At 38.4% G+C, this 25,659-nt stretch overlaps 1 protein-coding gene across 8 annotated transcripts in view; it reads left to right on the top strand.

The window, feature by feature from the left end:
- ESRRG (estrogen related receptor gamma) overlaps positions 1 to 25,659 on the top strand; it is a 374,779-nt gene that overhangs the window by 323,159 nt on the left and 25,961 nt on the right. For all 8 annotated transcript variants that reach the window (XM_048296143.1, XM_048296142.1, XM_048296144.1 and 5 more), the window contains one exon: positions 3,638 to 3,799. In XM_048296143.1, coding sequence (XP_048152100.1) covers positions 3,638 to 3,799 — 162 coding nt within the window. The remainder of the gene's footprint in view (positions 1 to 3,637; positions 3,800 to 25,659) is intronic.

The raw sequence follows: 25,659 nt of genomic DNA, 5'->3' as shown, positions 1-25,659 counted from the left end.
AAAATACAAGTTCCATCCTCTTTGCGATTAACTAAAAATAGTTAGGGGTTTTGCTTTGCAGCTTATATAAACTCAAGCAGTGACTGTACTAATTCCATGAAGTAAATTTAATAGCATTATAGCTGTAGTGCAAGAGGCTGGTATATTACCCTGCAAAGACACGCAGGCTGTATCAAGTGTTGTAAACTCTTCCGATTTCAAATGGGAACACACACGTCCACTTGCTCCTGCTGAGGAGGTTAATTTGCTCCTAACATGGATAAATAAGCCAGTGAAATAAAGAGGGCAAATTCCTTCTTGTCTTCCATTTGCCTCTGCCCCTAAGCCTCTGACAACACACATGGCAGTCTTAGCCCCTTGAAAATACCTGGCTGTGTGGAAAATGGAATCTGTTTCCGATGGTGTTCCCCAGTAGGGGACAGTGCTGTGTACAATACGTTTGAGCATATGGGGATCTGGAGAGCAAATAAACAGTCTTTGAACTGTAAGTGAAAGGGCATTTTAGCTGTGTCAAAGAAAAAACAGCCAGTTTTACATAAAATTAAGGCTTAAGTGAACATATGGCATAGTTTCCTTTTGCCTTTCCAAAAAACATTATGCTGATTATATTCCTTCAATTGTCCAATCTGGCATCTTCTACTCAGCCTCTATAAGCTGTCCCACTGTTCTGTAAATACAATCTAGGGCTGCACTAAGCAGATTTTGCACATTATAATAAAAACTTTCTGATAATACAATAAAATTTAATAAACTCTAATGCTTAATTTCATTAGAGGTTTAGTTTTCCTGGGTGCACAGATTGTCAGTTTTTCATTTACTTGATATTGTCATTGAGTAGAAATGTTGACAGCCTAACATACCACAAAAAGCCAAGACCAAACAGACAAAAAAAAAAAAAAAATCCAACCCAAAAGCTCCAAGCCCTTAAGATATGAACAGAGGTTAATGCAGTTGTACTGAAATGCAAGAATCTCTGTGTAAACCCAAGATTATTGCAACGTGGTGCATTACATTACCTATAAGGCGATAACTACACCGATTTCTGTTAGCTCCAGTTGTCTGAGATAAACTAACCTCCTCATAAATCATTACTCATTATCTGAGTGCCTCCCTCCGTTTTCCTTAGCTGGTCCAAGTACAAACAATTTTGTAACAAACACTTTAAAGCTTAGTTTTCAAATCCTGACAGATAAGTGTCCAGACTTCAAACAGTTGAATCCGTTTTGTGTGGAAGTAGCCTGGGAGATTTTCTGGACCCTGACTGATAGTTTGTGCATAACAAAGGCACAGGAATGAAAATTGGGTTCTATTGATTCTAATTAAGGAAACATTAAATAAGATTTACCTAGAAACAGTGCTTATGGCTATTCAATTTCCTGAGTGATGGAGTTTTCTGAGTACATTCAGAATTTTCCTATGTTCTGTGCTAATGCATGTGCCAATACATGTAGCTTTTCCCCCCTATAAGGAAAGAGCAGATGTTGGGAAGATCTTACCTACACCTGCTTCTGATCTCTATTGTATTTTCCAGCTTCACTGCTTCACTGTGAAATTTAATGGCCTGCTTGTAGATCTTATTGATGGCAAAAATAAAAAGGATTTGAGATTTTGCAAATCCTAGTCAAAATACACAGTATTCCTAAATCATCTACAGAATGCCATTGGTGAGGAACCTCATACAAGAATGAAAGTGGTTCTTTGGCCATTTCTTATGCTGCAGGGGAAAAACCCCAGAACTTGGGGATGAGGGTGCTTCTTCATTCATTTCTCATGGATTAAAAACCCAAAAAGTAGAAGTCCTCAGCTGCGTATGCTTGGATGTTGACAAACTGTTAATTAATTTATCCTATTTTCCTATCCAGTTAAAAATATTGGAATTTGGGAAGAAATAATGTTATCTTTTCTTACTTACATGTTTTCTGTGCGAAATTGAACAGGTTATGAAGAGACTGTTTAAAAAATAAAAAAAGGTGCAAAGGCTGTTTGCCAGTATAAGTTAAAACTACCATCTGTCATTTTAAAATAAGAACAGAATTCCTCATTAATCAGTTTGATAATCAGTAGGCTACTGAGATCAAGAATTGCATCAGTTGGCGTAGTTCCTATGGTTCATATAAAGCCATGAATATGTCCCCTTGTAATAAAACATGCTTGATACGATGGTTTCCAGTTGGGTCTTGCACTTACTATATGAAGGACTAACATATATCACAGCTTCTGACACGCATTTTTGGAATAAGGCAAAAATTGTAGAGACAGTAGATCAGAATCAAGAAGTCTCTGTCACTAAAGAGCAATAAAGTATCAGAAATCTGAATTGAGTATTTTATGGAAATATGTCATGGACTAGTAGGGATCCTCTCTGACACTGCTGGGCAAACACATCCCAGTCAGCTTCCATTGCAGGAAGACAGTGTAGTCCATCCTGTGACTTACATGCGGATGGGGAAAATTATACTAATTCTGGCAGCATTCTCTGCACTCAGAAAATACTTGGTGTCTTCTCATGGTGGAATCCCATTTATATCAAGCCCTATAATAACTTTTGATCTGACTGAAGGGAACAGATTAATGTAAAATCACAAAGAGTGCCATTTGGGCTTTAAATTCTGATGGTGCATTTGAGGTCAAAAGATGTACCTATCAGGGAAAGTAAAATGTAAATATATTGGGAAGTATAGTAATGTACCCTGTATTAGGAGGCTTAATGAATTAGTCCTTTTCCCATTTTTCAGTTCTGCTTTCTCAGAGTAATAAATCAGGCGCCTGTATAGAGATAAAATATTTCCATTGTGCCTTCACATGGATATAGTGCACATTTTATGTTTATCCTACTTACAGAATAGCAACACCGTATTGTAAGTCTTGCAAGTTCTTTTATTCTTATTTCCTCTCAGCACTTTTCCATATAACTTAATTGATTATTCCAAATAGATTTCACAAGTCATCTGAATGAAAAAGTAAATATTTAACCCATGAATGAAAATGCTATATAGATAAAAATAAGCAGTGTGTGACTATGATAAAGTATCATTCTTTGCACAAAACCAGTTTTCAGAGGTAGAGTTTGCATACTTTCATACTTTGCTTAGTTTTACACTCTTTATTCTCTTTGATTTTGTTTTTTTCCTGTTTAGAAATGAGGAGATCATGAGTCTGGTTTTGTACATAAAGAATGGTAGCTGGAGTCACTGACAGAAGTTACAGATTTCAGTGATTGACTAAGTGCATGTGGTATTTACTCACTCAAAAATACCCCTGCCTTTAAGGGGTGGGGTGGGTTGCAGGTAATTAGATAAAGGCAAAACCTACCTATTTGTACAGTCCCAAATACATTATAATGCATTAATCTTTTCCTATAAAGTTTGTACTCTGGTAATAAAAGGGGGTCATGTATTTTTATGTTCCATTAAATTTATTATGTTAAGAACATACATGTCTGGCTTGATAAACACTGTTAATGGATCATATCTGTTTGTGCTGTAACCACTTGTAGAAGGCCATGAAGTTACAATATGGTGTAATTAGGTTCAGTGTCTTAAGACAAGTTCTTGTGCACTTTGAAATCTGAGCCATCTGTTTGCAATGTAGAATGATGCTACTGGTGATCTTGTAATGTTCTGGACCATTTTTACAGATAACAAGATTGTCTCCCATTTGCTGGTGGCTGAACCAGAGAAGATCTATGCTATGCCTGACCCCACTGTTCCAGACAGTGACATCAAAGCACTTACCACTCTTTGTGACCTGGCAGACAGAGAACTGGTGGTGATCATTGGATGGGCTAAGCATATTCCAGGTATATACAGTATTTATTACAAATAGACAACATACAGAAATCATCGCATGGGTTATTCTGTGCTGGTAAAAAATAATATTTTTTTCTCTCCCTACGATGCATAAAGTTTTCCTAAGGCTCCAGAATATTCCCACAGAACATAGTTTAGATGAACATGTATCTTACCTTGGAGGTAGTGGTGCTGTTGCTGCAAGTGTTACCATGTTAATGAGTTTTAGATGCTGCTTAGACAATTTTTTTTTTTTCATGTATTGCTTTTATTAAGGTAAACTTCCCTTGCTATCCAGAGCATTAGCCTGGTATAAAGGGTCATATAAGTCCTCTCCTCTGTAGTCATCTGAGTCAGCAGTATTTGAATGTAAGTCTTGCTCCTCTGTTACATAAATGCAGCACTACTGACCACAGGAGGCGAAAAAATTCAGTTATATTTTGGCAAGGCACAGAGGAATTGTTCTCTTCATTGATCGATCTAGTGTGAGAACTGAATTGTACCAGCAATTCAGTAGAAAGAACTGAATTGTCCCAAAAAGTCTCCTCTTACAACTTAGTATTTCCTTGGTCTGCATGGAATGGATTGCAGTCTGTGTCACATAAATGCACTGATATTATAAAAGCTGACTGGCACTCTTATTAGCAAGAAAAATGGGGGTCATCAAAAGCAGTTTCTCAGAAGATTAGCAATTCCTTCAGATAACATTTCAGGTGTATTTTTCCCCCTCCCCAGTGCTGAGGTGTTTGTTCTTGCTCTGTGAGATAGCAGACGAACTTACAGAAGTCTCCAGGGTTCTCAGTCTGTCACCTTTCACAAATGGTAAAGTCACACAAAAAAAGGTCAGCTTTTTCTCTTGTTTCTTAAGGTATTTTTCTAGTCCAGCAGATGAGTGAGCATGTTGGTGTGTTTTCATCAGCTCATTAGTTTTCTAATTTTGATAGTGGAGCCTTATTAAGCATGAGAGTGGATAACCTTTAATTCCTCAGAGTAATACGTCATTCTCATTTTAGATGTGATTTTGGAACTCCTTAATAGTAGAATAAATAATCCGGTCAGCTGTTTGTTTATCAGAGTTAAATGTATTTTCTTTCTAATTTCAAAAGAAATTGCAAAGAAATATTTCTGCTGTTTGTTTCTTTTTTTTCTGTTGTGCTAACCAGTTCTTCTGGGTCATCTTAGATAAATATAAACACAATATATGTATAAAAAGCAAAGTGAAGAATAATTTGTACCTTTATGAAGTGTTTTTTGGTCACTTCAGAGGAAAGACAACAGCCTACAGACACTAAAATAGTCAGTTGGAATTTAGTCATTCTCTGTGCCACAAACGATGTATAAACAAGCTCTTGTATCACAAGCAATGTTTTTCTGGTACAGTTAACTTATTTCTGTCTCCTTAAACTAGTTTGTCTTTATGCTTTGAACGCTACAGTAATTTCTTTAATCAAATTGATGGAAGTCCCTTTCCCAGCCCACACTGAAACCAATTTATTGGTCATGATACGCCGGCTATGTTGCTAACAGTCGTAACGAACTGTCAGGCAATATCGCAGTGCAGCTAATTTGAAGTCATTAGGTGTGCAGCGTTCAGGCAACAATTTGTTACAGTGGTTAGGAACACAGCTGACATTTCTGAATGGCTTTGTTCAGAGCAGTTCTAGATGAGCCCAAGCAAATTGTAAACTAATTTAAACATCACTCTGTATTATAGTAGCTACTCTGTCTTACACTGGTTGCTAATAAAGCACCTCAAATTAAGTCAAAATGAGTTAAGTAGGTGAGTTTGAGTTTCATCTTTGGAAGATACCTAGATCACCTTAACCAAAATAGAGTAGCTCTCAAAGAAGTCAGTCATGCTCCGTAGCAGTTGCAGGAGAACTTTTGTCAGTCTGATTTGTGAGTATGCTGTATAGCTTGGATTTGGCTGGAGGGGTGGTAAGAGCAGAGGGATGAGACTAAGCAGCCTTTAAAATTATGGCTTTGGTTAGTGTGGAGAAGGTATTGGATGCTGTAAGCTGGCCTTGAAAATTTAAAGTCTGCGATCTAAACCACTTGAGGAACTTACCTGCCACAAGGACAGCATTTTAGTACAAAGTAAACTCAAACCATACCTACAGCGGTAAAGCCACCCTAGGGAATTGTACTTACCTGATTTAATTTACAAATGAGAATTTAAAAAAACCCCAGGAAATAAAGGCAATCTTTTTATAAGCCTTCAGGTAACAGAGGACAGTGATAAAATCTGTGCTTGTTGTCTGGCATTTGATCACAAAAATCAAAATGCAAAAGGGCTGGACATGCTAAAGGGCAATTATGTTGTCTTGGTTTTGAGTGTTGGAGTATGGCTCCGCTCGGACTGCCTACGCTCAGCTAATGTCTGGCACAAAACAACCTCTGGAAGAGCCTGGATTGGTGCTGCCTGTTTGCTAAGCTAACAAATGTTACTGTAGGCAGAAGCATGACAGGATGGGCAAAAGGATGAATTAGGAAAGGGGTGCAAATTGCATAAAAGTTCACTGCAGCTTGGTGGACTGAGTAAACCCTTGGTGTAAATCTCGTAGAGTCGATTAATTATACCAGTAGTGAATTTGTGCCTAGCACAGCAAAGCAGCAATCAGCAAATCTTTCTTTACTATAGTGATTTCTTAAGGTTCAGTGTAATTAAAGGCCCTTATATATCAGGTGCTTAATAACTAATAAAGATCTCAGCTCTAAAGCATTGCAAAGTAAAATTTGTCTTTGTGGAGGAAGCCGAAGCAATGTTTTTGCTCTTCTGAAAAAAAGTCTTCTAATAGGATTATCTACGAAAAGGTAACAATGCAATATTCATTCTGCCCTGGCCAACCGTTTCCCATTTCAGTCATAGACTAAAAAATGTTTTCAAATTGCACAAAGTTCAAGTCCTTTCATAAAATCATTAGTATTTTTGTGGTATTGGAAATATTTCAATAGTTGCTTTTATTGAACAAAAAGTCTATACCATCTACAAAAGGAAATATTGAAAGAAAAATATATATGGAAAGGCTTTATCAGTAAATAGAATTAGTCTCCTTGCATTTATAAATCAAATAAATGGAGAGTGTGTTGTTATGAAACATGACCATGTCTTATCTGAAGAAGAAAAAGATCACAATGGCATTAGGAAATGCTTGACTTTAGTTAGAGAGGCGTAAGGGCACAAGAACAGATGATGGTGCCCTAATAGCCCTTTTTAAGAATGACAGGGCCCCGCCATTAGCATCCTTTTATATCCTTGGAAATTGCTCATGCCTCGCTTTTATGGTTCCTATCTGCCTGACTCTTTTTTATTTCTCTTTCAATTTCATCCGCGCTCGGATAAGCGCATGCTAACACAATATGATTGAGCTGTAAAATGGAACGCTGTCGCCTCTAATCTCTTTTATGTAGATATGGAGGTACTTCCACACTCCACTTCATTCTCTCTCCATTGTTGGCCTTTTTAGAATGTGTTGCCGAGTAATGGAGGCTCAGTCAAATATTAGAGCTAGGTTTCACAGGGTGTGATAAGAAGATTATCAGGCCAGCAGTCAGATCTATTGTTGTTCTTTGTGTCAGATTAAAATATTCTGATGTACTGTAACTTTGTTAGTAAAATACTGAAGGTGCTTAGGGAAGAGCCTGATGCTGCTTGGTCTCCTGCCTGGTGAGACAAAACTACTAACTGACCTAAATAAATTGTAAATATATTAGGAAGCCTCTGCAAGACTTATTTTATTTTATTTCATTTCATTTCACTTTATTTTACTTTATTTTACTTTATTTATCTTTTACATAAGGAAGCCTTTCTTAATTCAGTATTTTCTGGTAGTTGAGTTTCTTCCCCATCACAGGTGTTTCCATTTCATTGGTTGCATTATATTAATTGAACTTTCTCTGTAGAGGGTGGCTTTCTGCTGATACCTACTCACAGTAACAGAGTTGTTTCAGCATGATTTTTGTAACTCTCTCATTGACATTCACCAAAATGTGCAACATTCTTTCATATTAAGTGGAGGCAGCAAACATTAAGCTCTTAAAAATGTGCATAACAGGAAGCTAAAGACAAAACGTTCTCTACAAAATTTGCATGCATGAAAAAACATAAACCAGACCATAGAAATCAACTTTTTGCACTTAAGATGAAAAAACTGTTTGGAAACAGTAAATCAGACTAATACATCAAAAATAACTAGTTATATTATTTAGTAAAATAAGCCTGCTTGTCTTCAACTGTTTTTTTAGCAGAACAGTGTTCAGGGAAGGGAATATTAGAAATTGATACTGCCACTGGTGCTAATATTTTTTAAAAAAGTGGGAAAAAAGGGCATTATTTTAATGTAACAAATACAAGGATGTTCTGACTATTTTGCTGTTAATGTTTTGTGAAACACTGTTGTTCCAGCATACTCTTTGTGGAGGACAGTATTTAAGCTTTCCTTTCCAAAGCAGCTCTCAGGGGTATAGTTTGACATTCTAATACTTGAACAAGAACGTGATTTGCTGCAGAGTTGTCATTTCTAAAATGCCCTTTTCTCACCATGTGTTTCAGAAGTACCACCTCATGTAGGTAAAAGTGCAGAAAAAAGTTTACCACAATGACTTCTGTGGATTGTTACTGGGGCAGCCCGTAGAGAATCTCAGCTCTGCAAGGGGGACAGGTGTCTTCCTGTATGTATGTCTGTACCATGCTGCCTGCTGGTGTAAAGTTTGTTCTTTGTGCTCAGCCCTCTCTAGTCTCTTGTGCTGCTAGCAGGATTTAGGGCCATTTCAGATGCAGTCCTGCAGCTTCTGAGGGCACCCCATCACATGCTGCCTGTCCCTCCACAGACAGCTGGACATGTAAATGTGGTGTTCGCTGCTCATGTGACATGGAATGGAGTATGAGTTGTGAGGTGCTAAGAGGTTGGCAGTAATAATAACTTGAGCCTCCCGGGGAATCAGGACATCCTGCCCTTTCTCAGTGTGCTAACTGGGACACTTTATCAAAAAGCCTGGTATCTGCCCTTCTTTAACTCCTTCTACAAACATGCTTTAAGTACAGAAACCAGACCTGCTCTTCCTATGAGGGAAACGTTCTTGAACTCACAGCTTGTGTGACATGTGATCTAAGGCAGACCATTCCCTGGGCCTTGAGGGTAGAGATTTCAGCCAAGAGGTTTCTCAAAAACTAATGACTTCCTTGACCTCTGTCACTGAATTGTACAATATGGGAAATCAGCAATTGGCAGCTGGTTTTATTTTTGAGCATTAGCATGGATGGACCACCCGACACTGCCGGGGTTTAGATCACCATGTTGATTCGGGTTTCTCTTAAGCAGAATGGAACAGCAGTGTGCCTAAAATGCCAGCAGTTCATCTGTCCTGTCATTTGAAGTGCTAGGAACGGTGGCAATTTTCATTTTTTTTATATTGTGAAGGTAGTATCACAGAGAGGGCTTAAGTGATTTTGCAAGGCAGGGAGGAAGAGGTAGGATAATGCATGGAACAAGCACGTCCACAAGTCTCCTAGCATTTTCAAAACAAAACAAGGGTCTGTACTGTGGCAAAAAGTAGTAACCAAAGGATCTGTTTGGGTTTTTAAAAATTTCAGCTGATTTCAGTACAAAAGAGTAGTGGCTTTGTGTACAACTAGAGATGCATACACTCCTAGTGTGTCTGCAAGTTCCAGTTCAGAACTGAGAGAGACAGCACTGGAGAAGTGAGAAGGTTTCTAATAATGCTAGACATAGATGTCCTGGGGTAATAAAAGCACTTTGGTTTCCAGGTTAGTCACTTCTGGCATTTTTTTACTTGCATTAAATTAACCAAGGGGGGGAAAAAAATAATCCCAAACATATAAACATCTCACCACCTGCAAATTATATGTGAATATAAAATAAATGTGCAGTACAACTCAAAAAAGCAGCTGAAACTCTTGCCAGTTATAACTTCAAAATCTCTGCCTATTTATTGAAAAAGCTAGTTTAAGAGTAATCATCACCAAAATCATAACAAAGTAAAAAAATGGAATTAGCAGGTAACAAAAGAACTCAGCTCAATTTTTATCTTTTAACATAGCGGGAGTTTTTAGGACAAAAAGCCCCTTATTTAAAAATATCCTCTTCTCTCAAGATCAAAATTAAACAGTGACTCTAAGTCTCTCTTAAGTTCACCTTTTATTCATGTACAAGTACTTGCTTTTTCATTCTGAGTGACTGAGTGACTGTCTGCCTTTTTTTTGTTTGGTCGCCTTTTTTTTTTTTTTTTTTTTTTTTGAGTCAGTCCTCTCCCTCCACCCATGCCCCCAACATTCACACTACACTGTCTGGCTGTTGCACTTTTTTTTTTTTCCCAGTGTCCCCCTTTATCTGCCTCAACCAATCTCCAAATGAATGCATGTCTATCATGGCCTTAGCTTTGACACTCTGGATATATTGATTAATAGTTGCCCTAAGCTCCTTTTAGCAAATCAAATTTTCACTTTTAGCAAGGATTTTGCCTCTGATTTATTCAGCAAAGTGAAATGCACTAAATTGACTTTGACATTCAGGGAAAATGGCTGAAAAACAAAGAGGGGAGGAAAGAGATATAAATTGTGTGGCAGCTGGAGACTTCAAGCATAAAAGAGGCCGTTTTCTATAGAATATCACTGGTTAATTTGGAAACATGCATTTAAGCAGGAGTATAAATTATTTTCTTAAAATTAGATGTTTTTTAGACTGAGGATTTGGGATATAATAAGGTTTACTTAGAAAAATGCAATATATTCAACCCAAATTCATCACTTGCTAATCATGGTGCAAGTGTGGGATCCACTTTTGTTGCCACTAATAATTATTATGTTAAACGAGAGACAAAGAGGTTTCTGAGTAGTTTTATAATGAGGTGCTAAATTGGTAAATATCTTCCTACCATTGCATTATGTTGTTCACTCCTGTGGCCCTTTAAAAATAAGAAATGATTAATAAAAAGAGAGCAAATCAACAGTAATGAATGCCAGTGCTTTTCATTTTCTTTCTATAAACAAAAACCGGCTAGTTTCTGAGTCTTAAATGCAAAAGCATGAAAAGATGTAGCAGCCATTTGCTATTATTCTTCCAGCAAAATCAAGTGTTGTATTACCCTGGGTGACTTGCAGACTGAGTTAGAGATCCTGCTTCCTTGCTCACTGATGTTGTATCACTGAAGTACCAGGAGGCTGCAAATGCCCCCTTGCATATTTGCAAGTTTTCAAATGCACTGCTAAATGGAATAAAGAAGAGGGGAAAAGAATGAGAAAAATTATTATTCTGTTCCATTAGCAGATCTAGATGTTTTTGAGGGGGGTGTACAAATATGCGAACTAAAACTGCAGGAAATTGTTTGGGCTTGTTCCATGGTCAGATACTACAACAAAAATTTTTTTTAAATTACGTATCATAGTTTGTTCAGTTAATCTATAGAGACAGACCAGGAGCCTTTGGTAGGATCAGTTGTCATGGGTGTACAAGTCAAATGTGCTGTGCCAGCCTCTGTTGTTTAAGGATCTGGCCCTGGAGGGATAAATCCCCATCAGTAGTCAGTGTATCAGTGGGAGCTGAGAGTTTCCTTTGTTCCCCTGTGTGTACTCACCACCTCAGGACTCTGCAGCACTGTGCAGAATCGAGGTCTAAGCAAGTATTTCCACTCAGGGGACAACAATACTCACCTTTGTACCCACTTCTTGTGTGACAAACGGGTTTACTAGATTAGGTCTGTGTAAATTGCAGATGACTCAGTAGCAGTTTTCCTTCTTCTAAGCCAACAAGGAATTAATCTTATTACCAGAGGGTAAGAAGTCTAAATGTATCTTAACCTTTTTAATTTTACTGTAATCTCCGTTCTCTTTTTTTCTTTTTTTTTTTTTTTTTTTTTTTTGGAAGCAAGCTGGATGTGAGGCTGCAGTAATAATGGCCTTTTGCAAGTGGGACAGCATCTGGAGTGCCATACCTGACATAGCTGGGCACATGAGATTTTCAGGCATGTGACTATTCCATCATTCCAACATCACTCCCCCATAATATAGCTCAACCTTATTAAAAGACCACCAGTTAAGAGCACACTTGAATGAAAGAATTGAAACTTCTGAAATAGGCTTTGTGGGGGTGTCCTTTCCCAAACTTTCCCAAACTGTACAGTTCATACCTCAAGGATGGCCAGCTTCTTATGAGTAATGCATGGCTGCAAGGCAGGAAGATGCCTTGCTCAGAAACAGAGGAAGAAAGTTGGAACAAATCTTGACATTATTCCTTAGCTGAGGAATTTGCAGAAGAGGCAGATGCAGCAGAACTGAGCCTGTCATTCATGTTCACTAAGTATCACTTTCGTATTTACAGGACTCCTCTCCTCTAGAAAAATAAAGCTTTTTTTAACCAGATTCACAGTTTAAAGAACATCCAAACGAAATGGGGTTTTTTCAGTTTTAAAATTCCTGAAAGCTTTGTTGGAGATAAGATGATCAGTGTTATATGTCATTTAAGTTGCCCTCTGAAAGGATCATGGCAGACACTGGGAATGCAGAAGTAAAATTAGAGCAATATAGCCCTCTTATGGTAACTATTTAGGCCATTTTAAACTAAACTTTTGACTTGCTCATCTAACTAAGCCTCCAACAAAAATATATTTACTTTGTTCTGGGTGGGGAAGAAAAGAGCACCTTCTCAGTCATACATGTTGATACTGTAAATCCAGGATGGGAGGAGGGAGGGGGGAAAGAGCCAGTTGCTTAGGTTGGATTTAGAGCAGACAGGTCTCCACCTGTATGACTGGGTCAGAGACACAGGATGGTCTAGTTTCCTAAAGTCAGCTGAGACCAGTTAAATCCTGTAATTCTAAGAATGCCTCTACTTTCTCCCTGGATAAGTTCAGCTTCACACCTGCTTAACCTACATTAGAATAGGATTAATTACCTGAATTGCAATGCCCCCTTAGCCAGTCAGCACGTTTCTGGCAGGGCACATGGTGACCTGGGTCTGGTTATATATAGTGTATGAATAACAGGGGAGCACCTGGGCTGTAATGGCAGGGCTCAGTCTAGTCTGATAAAAGAATCAGCAGTTGTTAAAAAATGAGTCTGCAGTAATCACCTTCTGCAGCAGCTGGATCATACAAGGGCTTTATGAACTCATGTCTTCATTGGTAGTAAGCTTTTTTTGTGGGGCAATGTTCAATTTATGCACACACATACGTATAGGCATGTATGTGTGTGCAGAAAGAATCCTAGGAAACACAGAATCCAAAGAATGCGAGTACTGGATGCCCCTGTATTTAATTACTTGGAAGGAGCACTTGACTGTAACTTTTGAGTCAGTGTTCCACGTTACTTTAATTCATCATCTCCAAGTTTATTACTGCAGAGCAGGCAGTATTAAAATATTTTGGTAATTCTTCATGCAAGAAAACACACCACCTTCCTTTCATTTAAAAATGTGTTCTGGAAAGTTCTCTGAGAGTATGTTGGTCTGGCTGAGGTATTTTCCCCGCCAAACTCCTGAGGCACATATTATAGACGAGTGGAAATTTCACAGTATAGCTCTGACCCTTCTCCCCAAGATGTTTTCATCTGCCATGTTGTGCACCATCAGTTTCAATCATCTGCATTAACAGCTGAGGTGAAATCAAATACTGAAATGAGATGCAACTGCAGATACAGAAGGCTCCAAGTTCAATGGAAATGGCACTTGCAGAGTAGAGTCATCTCGCTTAGCAAGTCCTGACATGGTCTGCATGAGAACACTGGAGCAGAGAGTTGTGGTGAGGGTGGAGAAGAGGCGGGGGCAAATCTGCAGTTTTCTTGCATCCTGCTGTTGGAGATTAAGGGGGAACAGTTTAGCAGATAATGACTGCTGCTCATACATTTTTTCAAAGAAGTTGCACTTCTAGCATAAGTATCTCGTGACACTGGCAGGCTGCAGCGTGCATTTCTAGCCAGAGATTTCTTCTGGCTATGCTTTAGCATCATGCCTGCCTTGCTGAGCAGGCATTAGACTCCAAACTTGCTATGGTTCTAGCTATATCTGGTAACTGTGACCCATGTGTCTTTCATTAATTAACTGTGCTTGCAGTGAGAAGAATTTAGAGTCCTTCCCTGTATCAGTCTCTTGTAGAAAGCCATTCTACCCTGTGATCCGTTCTTCAATTTTCACTACTTTTCAGGGATAAAGTTAACTGTTGGGTGGATTCAGGAGCAGGTTGCTTAGTGTCAGTGAATCTTCAGCTACAGATATAACATGCAAAATGCATTGTGAATTCCAGATTATCTTCATTCAGTGAGATTATAGGAGTAAATCTTGAAGAGTTTCTTTGTGTTTCGAGTTACTTGAATATTTTCCAGACCCCATTAATGAGTTGTGCTGAATGTTTTGCTGAATATATTCAACCCAAATTTGGAGTTTGCAGGATTGTGCCTGGCACATCAGTGGTGATGGGTAATTTATTGTGTTCTGTAATCCTCCTGTGAAGGACACCATGGCCTCTCTAATCAAAAGGCCACTGGGAAACAGGGTGCTCCAGACAGGCAGTGCAGATAGGGCTGGGAACAAGCAGGGCACATGCTGTGTAGGATTATTCCTGCTTCCTTTGTAGCATAAACCTACAGAGGGCAGTGTTTGACAGGAGGCTTAGGTGGGCATTTCAGGAGGTAAAGTCAAGAAAAGAGGCTGTTGACAAGGAACATTTGCATGTTCATAACCAGCAGCATGATAATCAGCCAGCATCAATGACAGACATACAATCTTTCAGAGAACCAGCTCGGAGGAAAAAAAAAGTACACCTAAAACCAGCTTGTGACAGGATGATGGGAACACAGGCTGCCATGGGTCTCCTGAGTTCCAGTGCTGCAGCCAACACAGATGAACTCGAATTTGCCATTGATAGCTGCACGGACAAGTGTACTGTCTCCATGGTAGAAAGTGGTAGCTATTTATATACTGAATGGCAATACTAAACAATTTAGGAGAAGCACTGAAGTGTGTCCTATCCAATTAAAAATGCAGTGAGAATTTTAGGTAGGCAAAATGTAATTATTTAATTGGAATTTGACCGGGATGCTTTTCCACTGTTAAAATAAGTATAAATTACATGAGCTATAAAACTTTAAATTATGAAAATATTTTGAGGTCTTTGAGCATGGTAATTGGAGCTATATATTCAACTTTGTTTTTAACCTGACACTTCATAATGGCTGTTCCCTAAAGCAAGGGTTTTTTTACATTATCGAATATCCCTTAGTGAAGCAAATTAGCAATCAGTCTGGAAAATATTTAAGTAGCACAATCACATTATTTACACAGGCATTGTGCAGCGTTCTCTGTGTTCCCAAATATATGTAGGATCACTTCCTCAGCTGTCAGCATTCACGCTCAAACCTCTCTCTTTAGTAAAGCTTTATATGAAAATCTATTTAGGCCAATAGAAAGACTTGCCTTGATTTCACTGCTTTGGATCAATCCCTAAATATGCAGGTCACAATCTGAAACCTATATGGACCTCAGAGCTTTATTATTTGCCTTCTCCTTGAATTACCACCTTTGTGTAAATGGAGGGGGACTTTGTGCAATTCCTTGCACAAAGCTTTTTTTTCTTTTAATTTTTTTTTATTATTACTATTAATGAGAAAGAATCCTACTGTGGAGAATTAGGGTCATTTACTTTAAGCTGAGTAAGAGTCTGCTCTTTTCTAGAACCATATTTCAGTTCTCACAGGAACATCAGCATCTGGCCAGAATACAATGTTTGCTGCAACAGAAACCCTGCATTTAATATTTGGAATAATTTTAAATCAACATCCAGCATACCCCTGGAAGTAGGTTCTCTGATGCTGTGGCCACAGTCAGTGATTCCAGTTGCTTGAATTGTGTTATCCAAAATATACTCTGCAATTAACTTTCCATCAGGTTGAGGAATTCCAGGTATTTATTCTGTAAATTTTGTGCTTGTGGGGACTGTTCTCCTGGGGTTCCCTGAATTAGAGACACTTTTTATTTTTTTATGCCGTTTTTCCCGTTCTCATTCAGTAAAGGCTTTTTTTGTCATAGAGTTTTGCTCTTTGACTTTTTGCTCACTGCTTTTTAAGAACTGAAGGCACTGTAAGTCCTCTCCTGGTACTCCCATTGATACATTTGTACAGTGCTGAGGTACAGGCTCCATGTTACATCCATACTTGGCTCGTTATCCTCTTATCAAGCTCTTTGCATCCCTTTGTTTATTTGAGGAGACAGGAAGACTGTGTGAAGGCTGCTTAGTCAGGGATATCAGCGTTGTTGGCAGGGGAGTGATTGCCAGTTGAAAAACAAGGCATTATTGCTCATTTTTTCCCTCTTATTAGTTTGATTACATTTGCAAATCAAATCAATCCATCAGACATGATCAGGCCTCGTCCGCATTTTAAGGAATAGTAATCTCCGTCTAATAAGATGCAAATGTGTCACATCGGTAAGTAACCAATAAATCATCGTCTTGTCTTTGGCAATCATTAAATATCAGAACCAACAGTCAATTTTTAGTATTTTCAATTTGCGATATGCCGCTGGAATATAAAGATAGATGGACGTAATTACACAAACCAAACACTATTTCAGTTCATTCCAGACAGCAAATTTAGTGGAAGGTATAACTGGCTTGTCATCACACTACATTATTCCTGGCGGTTCATGCAAAGTTCACAGACAAGCTTCAAATGGACATTGCTTTTTTTACTTCCCTTAACAACATTCCCACTGCCACCACCAAACTTCAATAAATGACTTGAAATGCTGTAGGACATCACTTCCATCAGTGCGCAAAAAGACACAGGAAGAGAAACATTACCCCTTTTCCTAGTGCAGGCACCTTGTGCCTGTGTAAGACTGAAGGCCGAAAGTTTCCTAATGCTTGCTGCATTCTTCCTCTCTCTTTCTCTTCCTTTCTTTGTAGACATTTTTAACTGAAATTTCAGTTTTTCCTCGGACAGAGTAAGTTTTTCACAATTTTTTCGAGTTACCTCAGGTTTAGTAATTACAAAACAAGCAAAGATAGAGAGTGAGAAGGATTGGCACACCAGCTTCCCTCCCTCTCTCTTCTTATCCCCATCTTTTAGAGGAGTGAAAATTCAAATTGTTTTTCTTTATCCTTTTTTTTTTCAAATTGATTTGGGATTTGGGAAAATTGATTGCCTCATGTGCATCCCAGGCATTAATTGATACGTTTATTGTCTGATTTGTGATGTCTTGCTTTCCATTAATGACTCTATTTGTGTACAGCAATTTACATGCTTTTCAAGAGAAAAAGAGACATAAGATTACACCCTGGCTTCAGGAGTGACAAAAATAAACCAAAACCTCGTCTTAAGCAGCATAGCTTTTACCTGGATATTTTTGACTGACTTAATAATATAGGGTACAGGCCCTAAAATTGCAGACCTGCAGGGAGACTACTAATTTCAACAGGAATTTGGGCCTGTTGGAAATGATATTATTGAGCCTTCTTACAGTGCTGAGTGACATGAGGGGGGGGAGAGAGAGTGCAAAATACTGTCTCTCTGCTCCGACACAAGCAGAGCTATGCGGAAGTAAGAAAAGAGGATTTTGTAGGCTTGTGCTGACTTAGTGTAGGTTTCCAGCACACCAAAGTCAGACAGTGGGCTTACTGTGCTTGACCTTAAGAAACTTCTTGCCATGAGTTGTATGGCCTGGGTGGACCTGTTGCTGCAGCATCCTGTTAGTTGTGTTTGTTTCAGCTAACTTGCTTTGGGAAGCTGAATCTCAGGTGCTTTGGAGTGACCTGTGGAGAGATTCTTTAGCCCCCTCTGTGAGAAGATAGTTTTCACAGTAGCAGTTTGATTTGATTTGGTAACTGAATTAAATGGAAATTAGTGAAGAGGCTTTCTAGTGAGCACACCTACTTGCTTTGGGTTCCCCATCATGTTGAGCAAAGGGTGGGGAGAGTGGTTGTGAAAACGTGAGCAAGTAAGTCCTGGACAGACACTGCATGTTACTCATTCTTGGTATCAAAATTCTTGTTCTTTAATGAGGAGAAATTGCAAAGAAATACTTGTAAGCTACACACAGCATTGATTCCACATGCCAGAGATTTAGACAACTTAAAATGTACCATCAATTAACAAACATTTCTTGTTATTTTGAAAAAAAAGATGTTATTACCTGTATATATCAATTTTTATCCTCAAACTGCTGTCAATCTCTAGCAGCTTTGTGAAGACAAGAGGTTTATGCCAGATCTAAATGAAGCAACTAAGTAATTGTAGCTCTTGTCTTAACAAAGTTAGAGCTTCCTGGCATTTTACATCAATGTATTTCTGGATGTTCCATACCTCAGTTGCTAGACTGGTGCTGCCGAGTTGTCGTGCAAAAGTCTCCCATTTTTGTAATCTCCAGAGACTCTGGTGAGGTAAAGCTGCACACAGAGGCCATGTGCCTAAGAAGCTCAGCACCAGAACCTTATGTTCTGTCTAACCATTTTACATACGACCGTGGTATGTTTAATTTGCTTTTCCATCACATCAATAATGGGTCTAATTGAAAAAACTGGCAGAACTACATACAGCCTAACTACCAGTGTGAGTGTTTTCAGGAAATCAGAGATGTTGCACAGCTACACAAGTGCCACCTGTGTTAGTGCTGCACCTTTGCTACCGATGTGTACAGAAACAAACATTACTCAGGTGCAGCACCTGTACCAATTGATCACTCTGCTATCAGAATTAATCACCTGGCATTCAGCTCAGAGAATAAAATTTACATCTTAATGTGTGACGCTTATTCCAGCACGTACACACATGTACTACTAAAAATGATACTATTCACTCCTCTTGGAGAGTGTGCATCTATTTTTGTAGGCCTGGCAGGTCTTGTTCCTAATGTTAATTCCCAGACACTTAGGGTGGGTGCAACATCTTTTCAAATAGAAACTCATACAGGACTGTGTAATAAAATAGATTGTGGTCCTGGAGTTGCATGTCTCATATCCTGTCCTCACTCTCGCAAGAGAAAGGGATTTTTGAGGATATTTAGTGCTTCGCAGAAAATAACCCATGTGAAGATAAATACGTAAGTAAAGTTTGTCAGTGTACAAGATGGGATAGCCCAGCCATGGTGCAGGTGCATTGGCTGACAGTGTGGAGGAGCTTGTGTGTGAACAGAGCAAACTCCTACTGACAGGAGTGCTTGGTTACACAAAGTCTGGTCAACATCTGTGGGGCTGGTGCAAAGATCCGGGCCAGGTGCACCAACTGCAAGATGAGGATTCCAAAACGCTAATTTTAAAAGGAAGAAATGAGGATTTCAGCTTTTATGTTTTGTATAATTGCAGAGCTTGTGGGGTTTTGAAATATGGCAAAGCCTTAGTCATTAGCATCGGGCAATCACTTTTGCTGTTCAAAGAAAAATAGTAGCAATAGAAAAGGTATTGTACATTGACACATGGAAATATAATGTTTTTCAGGGAGATTTTGTGGGGATTTTTTACTATGTGGCTAATTACATATTTACATGTAACGGCACTAGCAGAGCCATTACAGTCCATTGGGTAAATAAATAATATGCATTTTAAAACCATTTATAAATATGTATTTATTTGATGGACCAGAACGGGTTTTTGAAGTCATTCTCATCCTCTGAGTAAATAATATATGGATTGCTTTTAAAAATAAATATGTATTTCTCCAATAGACATTCCAGGCAATTGAGTAAATAATATGCATTTTTCATATGTTAAAAAAAAAATACATACAAATGTATAGAAATCTGGCCTAAATATGTATCTTTCTGAGCAAAATGACTAGAAAGGTGTCAGGCTTAGCTTTGAAATTTCTGTTTAGAATTGTCAGTTTGTATCACAGCCTAGAGTAAATTAAATGTATTTTGTGCATTTTCATACATACAGTATAATATCAATGTCTGTTTACAGTTTTACAACACTGGTGCACTTGACTCACTCAGTGCTATAAAGTCAGCACTATGTGGTCAAGGTCCTAGTTGTACTTTGTGTTCATCCTAATGCAATGCCAGACACATTCATTTTGTGGGCATAGTCCTGCATCCATAGAAATACATGGGGAAAAAATGGTCACCTTAGTAGGAGCCACCTCAAACTCCGTTGTATTGCTCAACTTTAACCAAAAAAAGGTCTGTAAAGTGTATTCGACGTTTCTGAAAAGTATATGAAATGGATGAAGGGATAAACTGGCTAAAATAGGTAGAAAAGGATGGAGCTCAACTTTAACACTTCCTCTTCATGCTCTTTTGGTCTATTTCTCACTCTTGGCTAGTGGGCAAAGTGTGAGAAAACATGAAGCTCCTTTTCTAAATATTTTAGCCAGTTTATCCCTTCATCCACTTCATATACTTTTTAGAAACGTTGAATATACTTTGTAGACTTTTTTTTTGTTAAAATATTTGTTGTTGTTTTCAGACATTAAATGAATAAAATAGCATAACAGCCCTGTTAATTTCTCTCTCTATATATATAGTATCTGTAGTTTGCACAGAAAGACTGTGAGACAGAGAGGGATTTTGTGACTCCATCAGAATTACAGAAACCCATAGTGGAAGATTTGGGAGACCAAATTCTTCCTCATATTCTTCCTTTATAAATGTACCTCATACTTCATTTATGCTTCTGACATCATCTGTGATACAGTCCTGAAAGCTCCTGATGTTAGTAAGTTATTTAGCTCTTTGACAGGGGTGTATTTGGCAAGTGCCAGCTATAAATGACTTGTGCCCTGTGCAGTCAGGATAGCTAAGCAGGGTTTTGACAGAACAGATGACAAAATTCTTACCCCTTTCCTTCTCAGATCACATAGATAGGGCACATAACATCTATAAGGGAAGCCTACAGTGAATGTTGGTTAAAGAAGGATCAACAAGAAACAGACATGTGAAAGCAGATGTCTGGGACAAGAAGAAAGCCAAAGAAGCAAGAGATGATCCAGCAGTATTAGCACATGAAAATTTTGATTTAGACCTCTCTAAGGGCACATACTTACAAAGTACAACTGTGTTTTCTGTGTAATCTCTAAAATTACTGACAAATGTGCCCAAATACCTGATGGTAGAGCCCAACACTTGGTGGGTGCAAGAATGTAGAAATAGGGTAAGGATTGCAAAATAAAGCCCAAGTCTAAGCTTTTGAGAGCAGTGAGAGCTGCACAGTTAAAAAAAGTGTAGTTAAATTGGTGTGCACCAGTTAAAGAGAGGGCATTGCTGGTGGCACTATAAATTGACGTATGGTGCCCAGAAAGAGTAAGAGGGTCTGACAGCAGAAGAATGCAAAGAAAAGGAGGAAAGCTGAAAGCAACAGTGAGGAAAACATGGTTACATCAAGTATCTCTGGGCATACTTAACACTTCGCTGTAAAGCACAAAAGTAACTGAGATACTGTTGAGTGCCTGCCTGGTCATTATCAGTCATAGGTGTGCTGAGACAGAGTTGCAGGAGTATCTCATCGTGCCGAACATGAAGGAAGAGAAGGAAGGTGGCGATATTAAAGATGATCTGGGGAAGGGTGTCTGTGCATTAAAAGATAGGAGACTTGAAATAAAACAGGAAAGTGCTGAGGGATAAGATGGCACAATTGCAAAAGAAAGAGTTTGTATCTCAGTCACTCTGTGGCCATATTGAATATGACTGTTAAATTCTTTGTATAATTAAAAGAGATAGGAACATTCATACATTTTGTTGCAAATTGATATGATCTTTTTTGTCAGTGATCTGAATAAGATTGTACTATAGTTTTTAATTTAGCAGATTAAGAAGCACAATTAAAATATCATGAATAAGATCATAATCTAAATCTCTGGGGTTTTTTTGCTTATCCCTGCCAAGTTGATAACAAGAGCCGGTGTATGTAACAATTACCTTCACTACTGTAAATTTACTCTAGTTTGTGGGCTGAAGTGTTAATAAATACCTTGCAGTATTCCAGAGGGAGAAGCTTTCCATCTAATTAATAAAACTGGGAAGAATACCCAGGACACTGAACCATATCTTTCTTATTAGTGTTGGCTTCTACAAAGTAGAATCCCTGAATCTCAACACATTAGTAAATGTCATACTCCTGGGTTGCACAGAGACCTCTTGAAAAACTGCTGATTTGCTGTGGAAAAAAATCACCATAGATTTCAGAAACAATTCAGCTAGGGAATACCAAGTGTAGAAAATCAGTGTAAAGCATGGCATGCATTATAGCAGCTACAATTTGTCCCCCATTTGGTGAATACTGAAAGAGGAAACATACAATTATACACCTTTTTCCCTTCCATTTTTGGTCTGTCCTCATGCTAATATCTTTCCTGTGTCTGAATGTGGTCTTACTGCAGTCAGGGGTTTTTTGAGACTTAGCAAAACCTCTCATTTCTGTGTTCTCTAAAGCAGGTTTCTTAAAAGCAATTTCTGCTCATATGTAAGATACATGCAGCTGTTCATTAAAAAAAAACCAAACTCAAAAATCACTTGAAGAAGGAAAATGTTTTAAGACCAATACTGAAAAGAAAGTCTTTCACTAAATATGTAAGGCTATTTACCTTTTCCTTTGCAGTAATTTGTATTTGGCAAAAACAAACTCTAACTTTGCCTCAGCTAATTCTCTTTCAAGGTAGATTGCACTAAACTAGAAATTAACTTTCTGACACACACAAAATTTTTCACTGTACTTTCTTAAAGTCTTACAGTACTCTTAAATTACAGAATACTGATGACAGGCATTGTCTGACAGGCTAGACATTTACTTTAGAGGTTAAAACTTCATGCATTTAATTTGTAAAATAAAAATTTTAAGGTGTTATTTACGCGTTTTCTCACATTATCATCATTATTAGATCAGTGTAGCAAACTGGTATTGCTACCTCCGATAGAAATAGAAATAACATCTTTGCATTTACTTCCTACTTGAAGTGTTTGCTCTGAAAAATGCTCTTGCTGTGTATATTCATAGCTGCTTTTTACTCTACTGATAAGAGTGATGGGGAGGATAAAAAGACGTAAAGCCACAGAGCTTATCTGTGAGGTTGATGCTAATTTGGTTAAATGAGTCCACCGGACTCATTTAGAAAGTAGAGAAGGTAAAAGATCTTCCCGCTTCTTTGTCTACATCCATTCTTCTCAATTTCCCTAGTGCATGTTTTATCAGAGCTCTTCACCAAATTCTGGTAAATTCTTAGAGGCAATTTAAAGTCCTGTCCAGGAATTATAGTCGTGTGGTGTTTGTATAGTCTAGTTTGTAGATGTTCTGATGTACTGTGTGTGCTTCAACCTTTTGATTTGGGTTTGGTTGGGTTATTTTCCCCATTAAGAATGCTTATGAGGCTTCCACATGCACTGCAAGGAATAGATCTGTTCACACCATGTACAGTGAATACCCACCATACATGCAGTTTCAGTGAAGCATGTTAAAAGCAGATACTGGTCCTTAAAGACCATATATCAAGCATCCTTGTCATTATGCTGGAGGAACCTGAATTGTGCGGTCCCTTGCCTGTCTTCAGGTTCAGCTTTGTTGACCAGTGACCCCTTGTGACTCTGTTCCCTGTTTCAGAAAACACTTCTTTGATCTGACCCGGGTGATTACATTATTATTTTGTCCTTCAGCAAAGACAGTTTTTTGTATGAGAAGAAAGGACATATTTAATAAGCAAAGAATACAAGTTAATGAGCAAGTGATCTTTATTCATTTCGGTAGCTTTTAGAAACCCTGGGCTTGCTCAGTACAAATGCATGCATACACAGGCTTATGCAAACACACACTAATACATGCACCTGTCTGCTTTTGTGGCTGTCATAACACAGTGGATCTTCCTTATCCATTGTTTTCGTCTTTCCATAGTAGCAGTAGAGTGAGAGCTCAGTTGCTGTGATTTTGAAATTCTTTGCCTGGGGCACATCTCTCTAGGCTCTTCTGTTCTGAGCTCCACTTGTTAGGAGTAGGTTCCAAACACCTCAAAGAAGGGCAGCCCAAATTCTGAGGCTTCATTTTTTAGGAAACTAGGAACTGAATGCTATAGGTCATCAACGCATGCTGCTGTCTTCAGCAGTGATCAGCCTCAGGGGAGGGGACATCAACCCCATAGTAGGCAGAAGCCTCAGGGAAACTTTTTTTAATTCCTTATGCTTAGAGGTTAGATAAAATAAGGAAGAAAAGTGTCTTTATCCTCTTAATTTGGATTTGGAGTATTAATACCTAGAGCTATTCTGGCTGTCCATGTAAGCATCAGCTCCCTCTCTGAGTTCTTGGCTTCAGTGACATCCTTTGGCAAGAAGTTCTCCAGTCCAGCTACTCTGTGAATGAAGAATTTCCCTTTGTCTTCCATTTTGAATTTCCTGCATTTTACTGTAGTGGTGCTTGGTCTGAGACAGACAGAATAAAAGCTTTAAAACTACTTTTTATATCATTAATTTATCTATACTTCTACTGCATTCTCTCATACCATCACTATTTTGAGGAAGACAATTCCTGCTTTCTGAGTCTCTTTTCATAAGAGTTTTCTTAGGCACTGCTTTCCTTTCTCTGAACCTCCTCTAAATCTGTCATGTTTTCTCTGGAAAGGGCCAAGCCATTCTGTTGATCTATTAGAAATCAGAGAGTACTGTTGATATTTTTATTTTAACTTCTCTTGTCTTCCTGAAGTTCTTTTAGCCTCAGCCATGAGCATGGCATCAGCTTCACAACTGACCGTGGGCTACTGGAATGGGTACTAACAGAAGCAGTTTCCAAGCTAATGTTTTACACTCTTCCCTGGACTCTTTCAGAATTGGTCAGGAGCTGCAGCTCTCCATTTCTTTTTCTCACCTAGAGATCATTTAGTCAGCCTTGTCTCACTCTGGAGGGACTAACACTGCATACTCAGAAGACCTCCTGTCTTAAATTAAAGAGGGCATTGATGGAGGTCACCTCCATAACTAGGACATAAACTACATTCTGGTGTTGCAGGTACCAAGAGCATATATAATCCCCTTGTTTCTTTAACTTGCACTGAATTTTAGAAGTATTTTCATTTTCAGACTGAAAATAAAATAATGTTGGACAACGTTGCATGAAATTGCATCTCTGGTGCTGCCTCCAGTGAAAGCCTATCGTCTAACTTCACCTCTGTGCATCTGCTCACAATAATGCATTTAGAAATCAGGGATGGTTGCTTTTTTCAGTCTCAGAAGCAAGTGACCTAGATTCACTTTAAAAATACGATTTGCAAACTTGTTGACTAGGATTCTTCATTTGGAGGATGACTTGATTTGTCCACATAAATCCCCTTTGTCAAATTTAATAGATGGATAAAATGACCCCTTGCCTTCCATATAAAATTTACAGTCCTTAAAAAATACGGAATTTTGTGGGGGGAAGTGTGAGGGGGTTTTGCATCTTTAAGAAACCAAACAAATTCCAAACTGAATAAGAGAGACAGAGAAGGTTGCCTTTTTGCAAGCCGCCAGCTTTCCCAAGTGTCTCATCCTCTCCCCTCTGTCATCCTGAGGCAATGTGCCTGCATTTGTGTGTAGATTTATAGTTTATCTTTATCTATGGCTTCATCTGTAGGTAGCTATTATAGCCACCTTGCCTGGATATTGTTTGGGCCTGATAGATCTGTCTGTAGTTCATCAAAGGCGAGCTGAGTGGCTAAAAGCCATTGGGTCCAGCTGAGGATGAAATACGAGCCATCAGCCTTGGTAATGGCTGTAAAATTTCATAATTACACGGCCTTTATTACATTGCATAATGATCCTGAAGCAGTATGGAACAATTAATTAAGATTTTCAACCGTGGCTCTTTCAGAAATTAAAAGGTGCTAGTGGCTGAGAAATGGGGAAGTGTCTTGTCCTAAAAGCATTAGGGATGCTTAAGAAGTACTTCCTGGGTACTTAAAAAAAAGAAAAAAAAGGGG

The sequence above is a fragment of the Corvus hawaiiensis genome, chromosome 3, assembly GCF_020740725.1.
Source record: "Corvus hawaiiensis isolate bCorHaw1 chromosome 3, bCorHaw1.pri.cur, whole genome shotgun sequence".
Classification (NCBI taxonomy): Eukaryota; Metazoa; Chordata; class Aves; order Passeriformes; family Corvidae; genus Corvus; species Corvus hawaiiensis.
This window is presented reverse-complemented; position numbering and strand designations above follow the sequence as displayed.